Consider the following 19,980-nt stretch of genomic DNA (forward strand, 5'->3'; position numbering starts at 1 on the left):
CATTTACTCTCCTATCTGTGCCAAATTGGAGATCCTCGACCCATCTCTGCTCCTAAAGCACTAGAGCTTTCCTGATGAGCAGATCATCATCACATCACCTGTGGACATCACATCATTATCCAGCAGATCACCTGATCACCACCCTGAACTGCTGCTGTCTCTGTTTCTGGAGTGTGTTGAGCGCTAAATGAGCAGAGGATGGAGATTTACTGAGCTGAAGATGAGCAGCTCAACAGCAGATATTGTGTGTTCATATCGTCTGCAGATTTAGAATTTAGAAATCACTACTTTCTCTTTGTATTTGTGTTTTCTGTACTGTAACAACTTTTGCTGATTTGGGGTTGTGTGTGTGTGTGTGAATGATAGTGGTTGTATATTTGTGTGTGTATAAATAATGCGCTTCTATGTGTGTATAAATGGTGTGTGTGTGTGTGTGTGTGTGTGTGTGTGTGTGTGTGTGTCAGGCTGGTAGAGAAGAAGCAGAAGGCTGTGCAGAGACTGTGTGATCAGCTGAAGAAGCTGCAGCTGCAGGAAACCGACCGTGAGGAGAACAAGGTGATCGCTCTGGGCACGTCTAAACTCAACTACCTGGACCCGCGCATCACTGTGGCCTGGTAAACACACACACACACACACACACACACACACACACACACACACACACACACAAATGCTTTTTACAGGACGCCTGGTGTGTTGTTTTCTTGTGTTTACATCCATGAACAAAATATACAGGATATTTCAGTGCATCTTGCAAAGCCCGGAGTCTCGTACGCTGGACGCACCACTCTGCCTTTCATTGCGCTTTTTATGTTACTAGATAGTGTTAGTGCTGGAGCTCGTCACTTTTGGCGCGGGGTGTTTTCGGGAGGTGTTTTTCATTCAGAAGATCATCATCATCATCATCATCATCATCATCATCATCAACACTCCCACAGTGCATTTACAGCTCCACTTCCTTATGAGTGAATTAAAACACTCCACTGCGCTCGCAACCTGCGCTTCTGACCACACCATGACGTGTGTGTGTGTGTGTGTGTGTGTGTGTGTGTGTGTGTGTGTGTGTGTGTGTGTGTGTGTGTGTGTGTGTGTGTGTGTGTGTGTGTGTGTGTGTGTGTGTGTGTGTGCGCGTGCTGTCTTATTTCTTAGAGGGATATTTCTACCCCTACACACTCTGATTCAAGGCAAAGAGGTATAAAATAGAATAGGGTTTGGACGCCTCTCCAAGACTAGTAATAGTTTTCAGGAACCCTAACCCTCACCTCAGAATGTCAGTAAGAAGTTGCAGACACTTCCAGTGGAGAGGAGATGACAAGTAGCTAACATTAAGACATGATGGACTCTATATTGAGTGGCCAGATATTATTCAATTCACACAGACCCACCAAAACTGGACAATAGAAGATTGGAGAAACGTTGCTGCTCTGATGAGTCTCCATTTCTGCTCACACATTCAGATGCTCGGCTCAGACAGCATGAAAGCATGGATCATCCTGCCTTGTATCAGCGGTTCAGGCTGGTGGTGGTGGTGTAATGGTGTGGGGGAGATTTTCTTTGGGTCCATTAGTACCAATTGAGCATCAACGCCACAGCCTACCTGAGTATTGCTGCTGACCATGTCCATCCCTTTATGAGCACAGTGTCTCCATCTTCTGATGGCTACTTCCAGCAGGATAACGCAGCATGTCATAAAGCTCAATCATCTCAGACTGCTTTCTTGAACATGACGATGAGTTCACTGTACTCAAATGGCCTCCACAGTCACCAGAGCTCAATCCAATAGAGCAGCTTTGGGATGTGGTGGAACGGGAGATTGGCATCATGGATGTGCAGCCGACAAATCTGCAGCAACTGTGTGATGCTATCATGACAACATGGAGCAAAATCTCTGAGGAATATTTCCAGCAGCTTGCTAAATCTACAACATCAAGGATTAAGGCAGTTCTGTAGGCAAAAGGGTCCAACCCAATACTAATAAGGTGTACCTAATAAAGTGGCCAGAGACTGTATTGATTATCATGACAGGTGTAGTTTCTGCATCTCTCTCCTCACAGTAATATTGTCAGCTTGATGTTTTACTGCTCTGCGTCAGAAACACAGGCGGATGGTTGTCTGTGTTAAAGCTGTTTGTCTCCACACACACACACACACACATCAGCGCTTCACTCAAACTCTTATTTATTTATAATGCGCTTCAGATGCTGCCTGATGTGCAGATCCACTCTTCTTCTTCAGCTGATTGATTTTCAGTTTTATCTGTCATTTACAGCTGAGGTGGAGCTGTAGTTTACCTGCAGATGAATGGAGAAACTCCCTGTAGTTCAGTTCAGTTTACTTGATTAGATTAATTGGAGTGATGTGATTGGATGGAGTTTATGATGGATTCATTGATTGAATGGATTGATTTATTGGTGTGGAGTTATGGATTTTATTTGGTTTGAATGGATCTTTCAAATGATTGATTGATTTATTTGATGTTGGATTGTTAAATGGATTAATTGAATGGGTTGATGGATTGATTGATTGGATGAACTGATTGATGGATTTGGTTTGTGTAATTGATTGATGTGTGTGTGTGTGTGTGTGTGTGTGTGTGTCCTGCAGTTTCTCTAAGTCTGTGTTGTTGTTTTATTTCAGGTGTAAGAAGCATCAGGTGCCCATCGAGAAGATCTTCAACAAAACACACAGAGAAAAGTTCGCCTGGGCCATCGACATGACGGACGAGAGCTTCCAGTTCTGAACACGCATCCCAGCACACACACTCTCTCTACCTCTCTCTCCACACTCTGCTCATCTGTTGTGTTGTGTTGTTGTTTTTCTGTGTAGTGTCTGAGTAAAGCTGGAGTATACACACACACACACCCTCTCTCGCTGTCTCTCTCTGCTCATCGGTTGTGTTGAGTTGTGATATTGTGTGTAGCTGGAGTTCTCACACACACGCTCTGTCTCTGTGTGTGTGTGTGTGTGTGTGTGTGTGTGTGTGTGTGTGTGTGTGTTTTTGCTCCTGCTGTGTGGATCTGCTCTCCAGAATGTTGATCTCCTCTTCTGTTTCTGCTGGTGTCGTCAGTGGGATCTGCGCTGGGATTGTCTGGATTACGCAGGTGTGTGTGTGTGTGTGTGTGTGTGTGTGAGAGGGAGCGGAGGGGAATAATGAGGCTCTGCAGTTTACCTGGAGAAACACCAGTCACACACACACTGCGGCGAGTTCAACGTCTTTGCACTAACATTCGTGTATGTTTGGTGTGAGCGGCCCCTAGCAGCTCCATCTTCATAGAGTTTGACTCAGTTGACCTTCAGTCCAGATGATCTGTTCTGTTCTGTTTGTTTTATTTTTTTTGTTTTTGTTGTCGCATTTTTTGTTTTGTTCTGTTTTTTGTTTTGTTTTTTTGTCCCATTTTTAAATTTTGTTTTGTTTTTGCTTTGTCGCATTTTTTGTTTTGATTTTTGTTGTTTTTTTTGTCCCATTTTTTTGTTTTGTTCTGTTTTTTGTTTTGTTTTTTTGTCCCATTTTTAAATTTTGTTTTGTTGTTTTTTTTGTCCCATTTTTTTGTTTTGTTCTGTTTTGTTTTTTGTTGTTTCTGTTCCTTTTTGTTTTGTTCTTTTCTGTTTTTGCTTTATTCAGTTCTGTTTTGTTTCTTTCTTTTTTGTTCTATCCTGTTTTGTTTTTTGTTCTTTTCCATAATGTTTTTTTAGTTTTTTTCTATTTTGTTCTGTTCCTTTTAGTTTCGATGCTTTTTTTTTTTTTTTTTTTTTTTTAGGTTTTTTTCCGTTTTGTTCTTTTCTGTTCAGTTTTTTTTTTAATTCTTTTTGTTTTCAGTTTTTTTCTTGTTTGTCTTTTTCGCTTTCCTTTAACATCTTCACAGAATCTGGTTCAGTTCAGTTCTTCAGTTCAGATGGTTTAATTATTTATTTTATTATTTGGTTATTCTCACCATCTTCACAGCATTTGGCTCAGATGCTCCTCATTCCAGGTCTTTTTTAACTATTATACATTTTTTAACAATACTTATTTATTTATTAATCTATTTAAATAATTGTTATATTAGTTCGGCTGTTTCCTTTAACATCAGCATCTTCACAGCATTTGGCTCAGATGGTCTTCAGTCCAGATGCTGCTTCAGCTCAAAGTCAGTCTGTGTTCATTTGCAGATGTTTCTGTACATTACTTTTCTTGGAACCAAATCTTTCCTGACGAAACCAGCTTGAGTTTACCAGTCATGCAGCGTTGTGTGTGTGTGTGCGTGCGTGCGTGCGTGTGTGTGTGCGCGTGCGCGCGTCTGTCTGCCTCTTGTTAAAGGGGTAGTTTTAGGATTTTGTAATTTCTTCTCCCTTTACTTAAAACCCATTTAACTTTTTCTCTGTTTGAACACAAAAGCAGGTGTTTAGGTTGTGCAGCTGTAGCCAATGACTCCCATCAGTATTTGTTTTTCCTGCTATGCTAGTCAATGGTTACAGGTTTCCAGCATTGTTCAAAATGTTCTTTTGTATTCAACAGATGGAAGAAATTCGTAAACATGTTAAATGCATGACTAATTAGTGAACTAACTTTAATATTTGGGTGAACTGTCCCTTTAAACAGCTGAAAATGTGCAGAAAACTGCATTACCCATGATGCTGTTCAAAGTCACAACTACCAGTAGACCTTTAGCTCCGCCCTTTTCCACAAAGCAGGCATTATAATTGGATAGTTTTGTGCAACGCTTCATGCAGTTGTAGTTGTTTGCCTCAGTAAAGCTGTGGAGTTCACCGTATTTCAGTCTGGTTTTCCTGATTCTGTGTTGGGGTTGTAGTGTTGTGATCCTCCTCGTACCTTAACAACATGTTAAAGATCTCGACGAGGGAAATAAATAAGAGAAATACTTTGAGAATCAGCACTGTTGAAGAGGACTGTGATGATATCTATTCTGTCCAGACACTCATTAATACAACATTAGTTCAGAATCGCAGTTTTGCGTAAACATTTACATTATTAATGATGCAATTTTATACATGTGACCCTGATCTTATGTTTTGCATTTGTTGAACAGCCAAAAATACAGTGCGTGGGTGAGAAATCTTAAAATATTAATAAAGATCATATTGCATGAAGACAAACAGGACATTTTCTACTGTAATAGTGATAACCTTTATTTTCTATATCACCTTTACATGTGCATCTCAAAGCACTTGATGGAGAACATTTGAAAGAAAGAGTTCGCCAACAGGTATTATAAAGATGGTGAAGAGAGTCATGAGCAGGACACCAGCACATCATTTACATCCATACTAAAGCAATGCCTTTCACAATGTATTAAAAGTGAAATGCACAGATGAGCAGCGCATTCAGACCACTTTAAAGCCGGGTTTCCTCACTATTATTATCTTATGAACCCTCAGAGAACAGATTTTTCAATAGTCGTGTATCTCAGCCAAATATAGTCCAACATAACAAACCAAACATCAGTGAAAATCTCATCCCGTGTTGGTGTGGGTTTCCTCCGGGTGCTCCGGTTTCCCCCACAGTCCAAACACATGCGCTATAGGGGAACTGATCAACTACACTGGCCGTAGTGTATGAGTGTGTGTGTGAATGAGCGTGTATGGGTGTTTCCCAGTACTGTGAGGGCATCTGCTGTGTAAAACATATGCTGGAATAGTTGGCAGTTCATTCCGCTGTGTAGACCCCTGATTAATAAAGGGACTGAGCTGGAGTGAGTTTCTGGAAGCTGACACTTCAGACACAGTTTCTTAGAAAAGGATCAGATATAAGAGTAAACTAAATGAAATAATGTAATCATAATCACTGAATTCATTCATTCATTTTCTTTTTGGCTTATTCCCTTTATTTGCCACAGCGGAATGAACTACCAACTATTCCAGCAAATGTTCATACGATGCCCTACCAGCTGCAATCAAGTACTGGGAAACACCCATACACACTCATTCACACACACTCATACACTACAGCCAGTGTAGTTGATCAGTTCCCCTATAGCGCATGTGTTTGGACTGTGGGGGAAACCGGAGCACCCGGAGGAAACCAACATGGAGAGAACATGCAAACTCCACACAGAAACACCCACTGACCCAGCCGAGACTCAAACCAGCAAGCTTCTGGCTGTGAGGCGATTGTTCTTCCCACTGTGCCACGCATAATCTTTGCATTATACATTAAAATACACGCATTTGTGTTTTGTTCATGAGGTTTGGATTTTTTAGAGTTCTTAAAACCTTAAAATGTCTTAAAAACTAAATTTGAGATCTTTAAGAATCTTAAATTGACTGAAATGTTGATTTAGACAGATCTTACGTTTTCTGTTTGACCAACACTCGTGCAGTCAGCAACTCATTTAATTATTTTTCTTTTTTTCTAAGCATTACAGGGTATCCTGCATCCGCTGGCTCTTAAAATGTCTTCAATTTCCAAAACTAAATTTTAGGCCTTAAAAAGTGACAATTCTGAAATTGACTGAAATATTGTGCTGTAGGACTTCAATAATTTCAAAAAGGTCTTGATTACTCTACATCTTAATGAAACCTTATTTTTTATATTTAAGTTCTTTGCTGCAAAGAGATGCAGACATGATTTACAGCAAATCCCCCAATAAATTCCCTACTTCCCTAAAACAATTAGACAATTCCTCATGATAATGCTGGGCCTTCAGAAAGAATCCTTAGTCTTTAACTCTGCATGTCTAAAATGTCATTCTTGATGGTGTTAAAAAGTCTTATATTTGACTTGATGACACCTGCAGAAACCCTGCGTTAGTTTAAACGTTCTCCATGTGTTTATTGACCCGGACACTGTCTGTTGTTCATGCATTTAGATCATTATAGTTTCAAAATGTTAGTTTAAAGAAAAGTTGTGTTGAATTAATTGTATGGTTTGCTTGTTTTGGTGCATTAGTTAAATATGTTAATAATCTTAAGGCAGCGCCAATAGTCTAGTTGTTAGGTGGACTGACATACAGGACTAAGGTGCTCACGGCGACCTAAGTTCGATTCCCTCGAGGTCCTATGCTGCTTCTTCCCCTCTCTCTGCTCCCAATGCTTTCCTCTCTGTCCTCCACTGCCCTATTCCAATAAAACCCTTTAAAAAAGACTAAAATATTATTAAAATAATGCTAATAATCATACATAATGTCCTTGTCGTTAAGTTAGATATGCGTGAGATTTCATTCATAGTGGTCTTAAAACAGCTTAAAGTTTGGCTGGATGATATTAAATGTTTCTGAATGTTCATTCATTCATTCATCTCCTGCCGCTTTTCCGGGGCCGGGTCGGGGGGGCAGCAGTCTTAGGAGAGAACCCCAGACTTCCCTCTCCCCAGACACTTCCTCCAGCTCCTCTGGGGGGATCCCGTTTCCAGGCCAGCCGAGAGACATCGTCCCTCCAGTGTGTCCAGGTCTTCCCCGAGGCCTCCTCCCTGTGGGAAACACCTGGAACGAGCCACCTCAGCTGACTTCTCTAGATGTGGAGGAGCAGCGGCTGTACTCTGAGCTCCTCCCGTGTGTCAGAGCTCCTCACAATATCCATAAGAGTGCGCCCTGCAACCCTGTGAAGGAAACTCAATTCGGCCGCTTGTATACAAGATCTTGTGCTTTCAGTCATGACCCAAAGCTCATGATCATAGGTGAGAGTAGGAATGTAGATTGACCAGTAAATCGAGAGCTTTACCTTTCAGCTCAGCTCATCTTTACCACAGTGAACCGATACATCAACCGCATTACTGCTGCACCAATCCGCCTGTCCATCTCACACTCCATCCTTCCCTCACTCCTGAACAAAAGTGATCTGGATGTTCAGCTCATGTTCAAGAGAAGCGTTTAGATCCAGCTACTCTACATTAGTCAGCAGTTTAACGTATTGTAGATTTCCGCCTCTTAATCAAGCTAATTGTTTAAAATAAGCTGAAGCGGCACAGATCTCATGTTTGTAAAAATGATTGAGTGAATTAAACAGCTTTGTGTTTGGACAACAAGAAGGAATACACAATACCCAGCACTTCTTCAGTGTATTTTGTTTCTGTTTTGAACAAAACCCCATCAAAAATAGATCAGCGCGCACAATCAGGCCGTCCTATAGTGCATGTTGCATGACTGATAAATGATGAAATGTTTCTGGGACTGAACATTCTGAAATCTCCCTCATGGGAATGTTATCAGGCGCAGTGTTCTGTCTGTGTGACTCTGAGTCTTTCTCTCTGTGTTCAGAAGGAAATGTTCCTCTTCAGATGACCTTCAGACGAGCTCTTCTTCTTCTTCTGTGTTTCTCAAGAGCTTCTTCTTTCCCAGCTGGATTTTCCTCTGTTTATCCTGAGGATTTGCTGAGAACCCGAGTCTCGTCCTGGATGAACCCTTCTGCTGTCGTCTGCTGTACGAGTTCTCATAGTGAAATCATCCATCAAACCTTTCCTTCTGTCTCCAGATCTCATGCTTACACTTTATTATGTAGAGCTTGTGTCTTGTTTCTAGTCCAAATATCAAAACATTCCTAACCCAAGATGCATTTTCTAGACCAGAATAAGATGTAGAGTAGTGTAGTGTACAGTAGTGTAGTGTAGTGTACAGTAGTGTAGTGTAGTGTACAGTAGTGTAGAGTACAGTAGTGTAGTGTAAAGTAGTGTAGAGTGGTGTTCAGAAATAATGGCTCAGAATGAGGAGAGTTTCTCCTTAAAACAAGCAGAATAATCTGACAATGGAGCAGGAAATATAAATAAAAATGAGACAAATGGACTATAAAAGAAGACAAAACTCTGAGTGAGAGAAGCTTTATGCGCAGTGTAGGAGGAATGTGTGTACAGGAGAGCAGGCGAGTGAATTAAGCAGTCGCTCTGAGCCGAAAGCGTTTGTCTGATTCTGCCTTCTGAAATTGGTGTTGTGGTTTTGGGCGATGAGGAAGATGACGCCTGTGCTGCGCTTTCTGCTTGCGAGAGCTTCATTTCCACTGTCTGTCATGTGGCAGTCTGCCATTGAATATTTAACGGCACCAAGCTGTTTCTGCTGCTCGTTTTCTCCTTGCGGAGAGATGAAATGGCGTTCTGACTGTTAGAAGCAAAACTCTGGGCCGTGTAAATCCAACAGCTGCTGGGACAGAAGACGCTCAAATCAGCGTTTGTTTACATGTCAGAGCAGCAGATGCACAGAGATTTACAGCTGTTCCAGAGCTGCGTCAGTACAGCCTGACAGAGGAGAACACTGACTGACAGCCGCTCGCAAGACGCCAGCGACAGATAACCGGCAGGCAACCTTAGTGCAATGTTCCTTCAACATCAGCTGGTCACTAATAATGTTCTGCCAGAGTTACCAGATAACCTTCAGGCAACGTTAGTGCAATGCTCCTTCAACATCGGCTGGTCACTAATAATGTTCTGCCAGAGTTACCAGATAACCTTCAGGCAACGTTAGTGCAATGTTCCTTCAACATCGGCTGGTCACTAATAATGTTCTGCCAGAGTTACCAGATAACCTTCAGGCAACGTTAGTGCAATGCTCTTTCAACATCGGCTGGTCACTAATAATGTTCTGCCAGAGTTACCAGATAACCTTCAGGCAACGCTAGTGCAATGCTCCTTCAACATCGGCTGGTCACTAATAATGTTCTGCCAGAGTTACCAGATAACCTTCAGGCAACGTTAGTGCAATGCTCCTTCAACATCAGCTGCTCACTAATAATATTCTGCCAGGTACATGCAAACCTTCAGGCAACGCGAGTTCAACCTTCATTCAACATTGGCTGGTCACTAATAATATTCTCCCTGAGTAACCAGATAACCTTCTGGCAACGTTATTTCAATGTGAGTACAATGGTTATTCAACATCGGCTGGTCATTAATAATATTCTGCCAGAGTTCAAAAATCTCCAACAAAACCTTTAAAGAACATTAATAGAACGTTAACGTGTTCTGGTCATTATTAATGCTCAGCCTTTAGGCAACGTTAGTTCAACGCTCATTCAACATCGGCTGGTCACTAATAATGCTCTGACAGATTTACCAGCAAACCTTCAGGCAACGTTAGTGCAATGTTCAAAGAACATGGGCTGATCAATAATAATGCTCTGGCAGAGTTCTTTAAGAGTGTCCAGCAAACCTTCAGGTAACATTCATAGAACATTTATTCAACATCAGCTGGTCATTATTAATGTTCTGTTAATAACCAGCAAACCTTCAGCAAACGTTAATAGAACGCCTGTTTCGTGTAATCTGACCGTTGATGAGCTGCCTGAGTCCGCAGGGTCAGGCCTGATCAGCATCTGGATCCTCAATGTTCTCAGAATGCTCTGGAAACGTTCTCTCAGCGTTTATCAGAAACCTTCAGGCAACATTGAACATCATCAGCTCATTAATAAGAGGATCCTGACGAGCTTCTCTCAGTAATCTCTCACAGCCGCTTTCACACTGCAGGAGTTTAACCAGCTCGCTGACGGGTCAGGCTGTGATTGGGGGATCAGCGGGTGATCGCTCTGTGTGTGTGTGTGTAAGAGAGAACTAATCAATGACTCAAATGTTCTGCTGTAAAATGTGGAGCAGTGAATTGTGGGAAGCCCATTATTTTTAGGATTTTCCTCAAATTGGCAAGTTATTAGCTTCTGTTAGTCTTAAAGGGACAGTACACCCAGAAACTACAGTTCTGTCTGCATTTACTCTCTCGCCCTTCACTCTTCCAAACCAGTTTCTTTCTCCTATTGGACACAGAAGAGGGTATTCTGACGCAAGTGTTGACCTCTGACCTCTGTAGTGTTTGTTTTTCCTCTTGTGCACTGGTCAGTGGTGATCGGCCTCCAGCTTTCTTTACTATATCTTCTTTGTGTTCAACAGATAAACAGCTCAAGGGTTTGGAGCATGTGAAGAGACAGTAAATACATATTGTGTGTGAACTGACCCTTTCAGATGTTTCACTAATACAGGCTCTGCTCTTTTAACGTTCTCTGAGCGTTGTGGCTACGTTCTCTAAAGGTTAGCAGCAGAAGTGACACTCATAGAACATGTTTAAAAGTTTCCTCTTTAAAGTGTGATGTTAATTAAACGCAGCGCTGTTCAAATCCAGCATTCCCTCAGTGTTTTCAGAATAATCAGATGTTCTTGCGTAACTAATGCCGTCTCCACACGCGCTGTGATGAGGAGTGTGTGACGTGTGGAGCACAGTTTTCTTCTGTTTGGCCTCTCTGATCCTCAGAGCACAACACATGCTCCTCTTTGAAGCCGGGCTCTGTTCGGGATGTATTTTTCATGACGCTGTGTTGGCTCCGTCCTCCAGAACACCAGATAATTATCCACCGGGCCTAATAGCGGACATGCCGACTCGTTTTTGCTCATGCATTTATTCATAGCATCTCATAAAGTCTCCGTCTTCCTCTGATTAAAGAAGTGTTGCTTTGGAGGAATCCTGTTAGTTTGCGCATCACAGAGCCGTCTGAGCCGCAGTGAAGCGCTTCTGTAAATCCTGCGCTGACCTCTGACCTTTACACACACACCGCTCACGATTCAGTACAACACTTGGAGATTCCTGTTGAACTGTGGGCTAAATATGACACGGGCTGTGTTCCAAACGGGGTCTGTCGTCTATACTGTATACTTCAGAGTGATGAGACAGCTGGAGATGATCACTCGGCTCTAACCCGACAGCACGCTGCACTGCCGATGATTAAACAGCTTCATGTATTGTTGTGTGCCGTCCTCATGCAAAAGCTGAACTGAACTTGAAGTGTTAGTCCAAACCGAAGTGCTCTCAACTGCACACTTCTGAGGGCCCTTGGGAATGAAGGATTTGGAAGAGTGTTAATGATTCCAGATCAGTTTTAAAATGTTGTTTTGGTCTGAAACCGCTCCATGTCCACACTATCAGTCTCAGTTCTGTCCTGAATCACTGCTCATGCACACTCAGGCCTGTCCACATCATCACGGCTGTGTTTTAAACCGCGCTTCATCTACAGGCTTTCACTGTGTGTCTACATGAAAACAGAATATCAGACCCAGACACTCTGTAAACTCAGGCCGGGTCAGGTCTGTAGCCAGCCTGGTGAAATTGTTGGATCTTTTTTCTCCAAAAGTGAACCTTTCAGCAGTTTTTCACCTCGTTTTCTATGTAAATATGAGGTTTAAATGCTGATTTTAATGACATTTAAAGCACTTTTTTGTTTAATTAGCTTGTCAGATGGTCAGAATCAAACTTTATGATGTACTAAAATATTTCCTTAAAGATAAAAAAACAAAAACTTCAAAATAATACTGATTTATTAATATTATTTATCATTAACAATGGGCTTATATAACAAGCTAGAATAAATACTGCAGCTTATGTTCATTTATTAGGTAAATATCACTCTGGCCAGCACATTCAGCTTTCCTCAGTTACAATTTGCCCATTTGAATAAAAAATAAACACAAAAATAAACAATAATAATGTAGAGCTGCAGGATCTTTCTAGATTGTTCTCTTGTAAAAGGTCACATTAATAATAATAATAATGCATTTTATTTAAAGGCCTCTTTCATGACACTCAAGGTCACCGTACAGGACAGCTAAAACCATCAATTCAAATAAAAACACAGTAAACAATAGAACACAATACAAGCTTTAAACATGCAATCGGGTCAAAGAGAATAGGCTGTTCTAAACAGATGTGTTTTGAGTCTGGACTTAAATCGTGAAAGAGATCAGGAGGGAGTGAACTCCAAAGCTGAGGAGCAGAGCGGCTAAAGGCGGACAGAGGGAACAGTGAGGTGAATGGAAGAAGACGACCTGAGTGTTGGAGAGATGTGGCGATATGAACAAGATTAGTAAGGTATGGAGGAGCGAGATTGTGGATGGCTTTAAAGGTGAGAAGAAGTATTTTATAGTTAATTCTAAGAGGGATGGGAAGCCAGTGAAGCTGTTGTAGACTGTGTGTGATGTGACAGACAGAGGGGGTTTGGTGATCATACGGGCTGCAGCGTTTTGTACCAGTTGTAATTTATGAAGAGTTTTTTTAGGGAGGCCAAACAGAAGGGAATTACAGTAATCTAAACGGGATTGACAATTCCTGGAGAGCAACAGCCTGATCAGGATTAAATGAGCTTCATGTGCGCCTCCTTTGGTGCTTCACAGCTTTCTCATGAATAAGGTCGGAGGTGTAGAATAAGAGTTACTTGTAAAATGTTTTCTCTGTTTAACAGTACAGTAGGTCAGCAGTGAGAGATGACTTCTGTTTCCTCAGACTGTTTTCCTGCGCAGATGATGGACTCGTTATAGTAAATAATAGTTTGCATTGGCTTAAACTGAGGTAATGACAGCCAGCAGAGGATCCCACTGGGTCTTACAGCCTTCTTCAACGGGTTATTTTCACAATCTATGATGGAATAGCATTCATTCATTTATTCATTCATTCATTCATTTTCTTGTCAGCTTAGTCCCTTTATTAATCCGGGGTCGCCACAGCGAAATGAACTGCCAACTTATCCAGCAGGTTTTCACGCAGCGGAACCCATCTATGGGAAACATCTACACACACTCACACACTACAGACAGACAATTTAGCCTACCCAATTCTCCTGTACTGCATGTGTTTGGGCTGTGGGGGAAACCGGAGCACCCGGAGGAAACCCACGCCAACACAGGGAGAACATGCAAACCTTCTTGCTGTGAGGCAACAGCACTACCTACTGCGCCACTGTGTTGCCCCAAAATAGCACTCAAAATAGGACAAATGAGCTCATGTATGGGTCAAATTCTGTGTTTCGAACCAGCTGAACCTCCCTGGCTATGGGCCTGATCTTCAGAAACTCAGGATGTACTCACACTAGGCTATCTGAACCGTGCTTATACCCGTTTCCCGGATCGTTTGAGAAGTGTGAGTGCTCTGTATCGGGCTCAGCCGTGGTTCAGTTGGCCGCCGCTGGCCCAGTTGGCAGAGGTGTGCAGTAGAGCGCACCTGAAGACGCGCCGTCACTTTAAGCCGCTGTGTGATCTGGTTTATGAATCATTCTCACTGTTGAATGAACTCGAGCTGCCAGACTTCATTACAGACTCAAACCCCTCACTGCACCACTGCTGCACCTTCAGCACACCTGCAGCAGCAGCACGTTACGTATGAGCGTCAGCAGTGCTGGATCTGGGTCCAGAGAACTACAGCAGAGTCCACCGAGCTGAGCCAGAGCTGCTCTACTGCACACTGAACAGAGCATCAGCCATGATGGAAACCGCTCCAGCTCAGAGGGCAGAGATGCAGAGTGAGTGCAGCCGAGGAGGAGACAGGAGAGCAGGGGCGGACTGGCCATAGGGAGTACCAGCCGGACCGTCTACTCTATCCCTCACTCTCGTCTATCCCTCACCCCCCCTAAACTTATCAGAAACATTGTGCCCAGCTCTACTGATATTCACATGTGTCAGCTATATATTACACAGAGACGCGCACATGTTCACGTGTGTGTGTGTGTGTGTGCGCGCGTGTGTGTGTGCGTGTGCGTGTGTGTGTGTGTGTTTTCCTCACTCTTCTCCACACGTATATTTTGGTCTTGTCAAGTGTGCTCAGGTTCCCTGATGGTTTGGTGTTTCTCTGCAGTCTGGCAGACGCCCACTCACAGTCCACACACACACACACACTAAACACACTCCCGCAGGTGAGATAAACACACACACACATTCACACAACGCTCTCATGCACACACACACACACACACACACGTTCCAAAGAAGCTTTTACAAAATACACACGTTACTACATAACAGTCATAATCAGAGTAGAACACACACACACACACACACACACTATACATACACCAACAATACACAGACATACAGTTACAATCTCACACGCACATACACGTGAACAACACACTCATGCACTCACACACACACACACACACACACACACAACCGAATGGTCTTTCTCATTCTCTTTCCACCCACTCAAACACACTTTTACACACACACATGCACACACGCTCTCCCACTCTCATACACACACATGCTCACTCTCTCTAACCCCCCTCCACCCCCAACACACAAACACACTTTTACACACACACACACACTTACACACACTCTCTCTCTCTTTTTTCTCCCACACACGCGCACACACACACACACACGCACAGAGCCTGCAGCAGTGTCTGTATGCAGAGAGCGAATGATCCTGTAAATGACAGATATATCCTCAGTCTGCACACCTGAGCCGCGCCGCTGATCTGCACACACACACACACACACACACACACACACACACACACACACACACACTGATCTGTAAAGCAGTGTGCATGAATTAAAGATGAGTCCTCCAGAGGAAACTCATTACAGCCTTCGTTAATATCCGTGACGTCATCAGGGACGGTAAACGCTGGATTACAGTAAGCGCCGGCCTGAGTCTGAACACTCGCCCACACCGACACCACATCTGCACACACACACACACACACTCACATCTGCACACACACACACACACACTCACATCTGCACACACACACTCACATCTGCACACACACAGTCACATCTGCACACACACACACTCACATCTGCACACACACACTCACATCTGCACACACACACACTCACATCTGCACACACACACACTCACATCTGCACACACACACACTCACATCTGCACACACACACACTCACATCTGCACACACACACACTCACATCTGCACACACACACACTCACATCTGCACACACACACTCACATCTGCACACACACACTCACATCTGCACACACACTCACTCACATCTGCACACACACACTCACATCTGCACACACACACACTCACATCTGCACACACACACTCACATCTGCACACACACACACTCACATCTGCACACACACACTCACATCTGCACACACACACACTCACATCTGCACACACACACTCACATCTGCACACACACACACTCACATCTGCACACACACACACTCACATCTGCACACACACACTCACATCTGCACACACACACACTCACATCTGCACACACACACACCCTCACATCTGCACACACACACACTCACATCTGCACACACACACACTCACATCTGCACACACACACACTCACATCTGCACACACACACACTCACATCTGCACACACACACACCCTCACATCTGCACACACACACACACTCACATCTGCACACACACACACTCACATCTGCACACACACACACCCTCACATCTGCACAGCCTTCTGTGTTCTGCAGGAGAGTGCTCTTAGAGTCTTGTGTAGTTAAAGTTTCGTGTTCACATGTCAGAGTGACGGATATCTCTAATCCAGCGTCTCCACAACGGACTCACGATGTAAGCGTGATGTAGACCGCCACAGCGGCTCACTCCTGCCGACATTAATCGAGGATTTTCCCACACTTTAGTTTCTCATCAAATCTCCTGACCAATCAGAAGCTCTCTAGTGTCTGACATGCCCCGCCCCCTTTTTATTTGACGTGCTTGAGCTCAACCACTCACACTGGCAGAGCTGTGAGAAAGACAAACACTATTGGCTGTTTTTAAAGGGAGGAGCTAATATATGCCCCGCCCTCTCCTCATGTTTCAGTTTAGATTATAGCTGCGTCCGCATACTTCCATACTATATAGTACACTGAAATCAGTCAGCAAGCCGAGTAGTATGACCGACAACTGCCGGCGAGATTCTGAAGTGCATATCGGATGGACGCTACACTATCCCATGATGCACCACAAAAGAATTCATGAATAAAAGTAAAGCGACACAACTCACATGGGTAGATCACGTGACCATGACAAAATGGCGGATGTAGTACGTCAAAGTTCCATTCGTCCTGCTCACATTCATACTGTATAGAGCGCACTTTACTAACAGCTGAGTAGTACGTTACATTCACACGCAGTACCCACTGAGTAGTAGGCCGTTTTGGACACCTATGAATGTGCGTAGGTCATCCGGATATTCTCGCATACTGATTTTCAAACTCGATGAATTCGGTGAAACTACTCAGCTTGCATCCTGTTTTTAGTGTACTATATAGTATGGAAGGATGTGGTTTTGGACGCAGCCAAGGATTTTCTCATACTTCAGTTGCTTTGATCTTCTTCTGACCAATCAGATGCTCTCTAGTGTCTGACATGCCCCGCCCTTTTTTTATTTGACGTTTTTGAGCTCAACCACTCACACTGGCAGAGCTGTGAGAAAACACAGACACTATTGGCTGTTTTTTTAAAGGGGAGGAGCTACTATATGCCTCTCCGTATGTTTCAGTTGCGATTACGTCAAATATTGAATGAAAAATGCACATTTTAAAGCACTTCACAGGACTTTTAGGCTCTCGGTTTTTATGTTTTATTTGTCTGTGTGAAATCTATTTTTAATGTTTATTTTGCTAGCGCACATCATTATACTTTGAATGAACGATTAAAAACCTGAAAATAAAACATTATTTTGATAGTCTTCACTCTGAGTCTGAGCATCGTCTTCTGTGTTTGGATTGGCTCCTCTGATGACGTCAGTTTGACGCAGCCCCTCTAACCGTTAGTTTGCTACAAGGGAATGATGCGCGAAAAGAAAGCCCCACCCCCTAATCAATATTCAGTTTCAGTTGGAAGTACATCAGCATAATGAAAAAACGACTCAGCAACTATAAAGTTTAGCAGGATTGAAAATGTCACATTTAATAATAACTCTGTTCTTCAGTGATCTGTGAAATTATAAGAGCAGTTTACACTTTCAACATTCATTCAGCAGAATGAACCGCCAACTACTCCAGCATAAGTTTTACACAGCGGATGCCCCTCCAGCCTCAACCCAGTACTGGGAAACACCCATACACACTCATTCACACACACTCACACATTACAGCCAGTTCAGGTGATCAGTTTCCTTATAGCACATGTGTTTGGACTGAGGAAACCCACGCCAACACGGGGAGAACATGCAAACTCCACACAGAAACACCAACTGACCCAGCCGAGACTCAAACCAGAGACCTAGCTCCAACAGTTTCAACAAATGAACTAAAATGTCTATAAAACGCAGAGAGAGAGAGAGAGAGAGAGAGAGAGAGGGAGAGAGAGAGAGAGAGAGAGAGAGAGAGAGAGAGATGTGGAGCTGTTCCTCCAGTGGTCTTCAGCAGGGCCGGATTGGCTAATCGGGAGGACCGGGAGAATTCCCGGTGGGCCGGTCCGTTTTTTGGCCGCGAGGGCCGGTGTCCCTAGCTCCAGAATCTGTTGCTCTCAGCAGTCACACTTTTTAAATTAATTTATTTACTTACTTGACTACAGTCTTCTTATTCATTATTTTATATATATAACCAGCCTACAGGTTAATGATGATATAAGTCAGATTAGTCAGTCCTTCATATGTATTTTATGGTCCAGTGGTTAGCACGTTAGATTACGACGCCGCCGACCCGGGTTTGATTCTTGTCTGAGTATGTTTTTTTTTTTTTTTAATTATAGTTTTATTGTTAAGACATATAATACTGTTAGGGTTTTTGAACATTTAAAGTTCTAAAGCAGCTGTTTTCTCAAAAAAAAAAAAAAAAAAAAAAGACGTGATAGTGTAATTAGAAACTGAATTGGAAATTACCTTATTTTAATATAGTCAGTCGTGAACTGAGGTGGGCCGGTCTAAGGCTTGAAACTCCAGGGCTGAAAAAGAGTCCCACTCCGGCCCTGGTCTTCAGTATAATCAGTGATCATTCTATTATCAGTTCTGTATGGGGATGTTCAGTCTGATTAAGTCTGTTTTCTCCGCTGTAAACGGCTTTGAAGTGTTCAGTCTGAGTCTCTGTAATTGTTCCAGAAGTTGCATGTCATTAAAATAAAATACAAGAGACGAGTAAAAAATTCATAAGATGTGAAGCAGCTCCAGTCAGAGCAGAGCAGAACCGCTGGAGCTTAATTTATGCGTCTTGCGAAACTCCAGCGCTGTAAATGTCATAATGTGAGAAACTTATAATCACACAAACCCACACCTGCTCTTATTTACTGTACCTGCGCGCGCCTTCAGGAGCGATCACGACACACACACACACACACACACACACACACACACACACACACACACACACACACACACACACACACACACACACACACACACAGTGACTCATGAGATCGCGGTGATTGAATCCGAGTCCTGCTGCGGTCCGATCCATCAGAGAGCGCGCCCACGACTGCGATCCGAACATCGCCAAATCATTCGAGCAGTTCGGTTCATTTGAACGAGTCTTTTGATCTATCGCTCAGATGTGCGTCTTTCTATCGGGTTACATACCTTTAAAGTGATGCTACTGCTTCATTATGTCATTAAGTTTCATTTATATTATTAATTTTAAAACAAATAATAGTTGTCATAGCATTATAGAGCGAGTACAAGCTTGATGATTTGAGGGAAATGCAATATGAGAATATATATAGGCTTATATATCATCTTCACACAATGAAAAGTTTGTTGTTTTATCATTTATATCGTGGTGTCACAGAATAGGCTGTTTACGTTAATATGTTTCCATCATTTCAGTGAGCGCAGTATTTCATGAATATCAGCATTGTGAGAATTAATGTTTCGGTCTTGAAAGTTTACCTTTTGCTTTTTAATTAGCGATTATTTTTATTTTATTTTTATATCGGACCTGCAATTATTAGACTTTTTAAATCTGTATTATATTTTATTAATGTTTATTTAATATCTCCACACATTTAATCAACTATTTGCCTTTAAGTTTTAAATGAAGAAATAATATCACATATAAATAATTATAATTTAAATGTAATACAGAAATAGCTCTTTACATGTGCTCAACATCAAGTATGAATAACTGATAAATTTACATTGTACTATCGTCATATCGTGTATATATATGGATATTTGATGACTTATTTCGTGAGATGAGATGAAATCTCAAGTCTTGAAGAGCTTCTTTTATCCACATTAATAAATCCCTTATGATAAGACCTCTGCTGTATTGGGTTAAATGTATATTGTGTTTAAACGTTTTTTAAATAGTCTACTAAAATGCTGTCCAGCTGTGTGTGTAATCCCAGTAACAGCATAACCAC

General features: G+C 42.5%; 1 protein-coding gene across 6 annotated transcripts in view; it reads left to right on the forward strand.

Moving 5' to 3' along the window:
* top1mt (DNA topoisomerase I mitochondrial) overlaps nucleotides 1–5,094 on the forward strand; it is a 28,349-nt gene extending 23,255 nt beyond the window's left edge. For 5 of the 6 annotated variants that reach the window (XR_012399100.1, XR_012399101.1, XM_073940222.1 and 2 more), the window contains 2 exons: nucleotides 465–614; nucleotides 2,638–5,094. Coding sequence is in view for 4 of the 6 variants with exons in the window: in XM_073940222.1 (XP_073796323.1) it covers nucleotides 465–614; nucleotides 2,638–2,740 (253 nt within the window). In the remaining 2 variants the exon portion in view is untranslated. 6 annotated transcript variants of the gene reach the window in all.
* Nucleotides 5,095–19,980: the final 14,886 nt, after the last annotated feature.

Source organism: Danio rerio, chromosome 24, assembly GCF_049306965.1.
Source record: "Danio rerio strain Tuebingen ecotype United States chromosome 24, GRCz12tu, whole genome shotgun sequence".
In the NCBI taxonomy this organism is placed as follows: domain Eukaryota; kingdom Metazoa; phylum Chordata; class Actinopteri; order Cypriniformes; family Danionidae; genus Danio; species Danio rerio.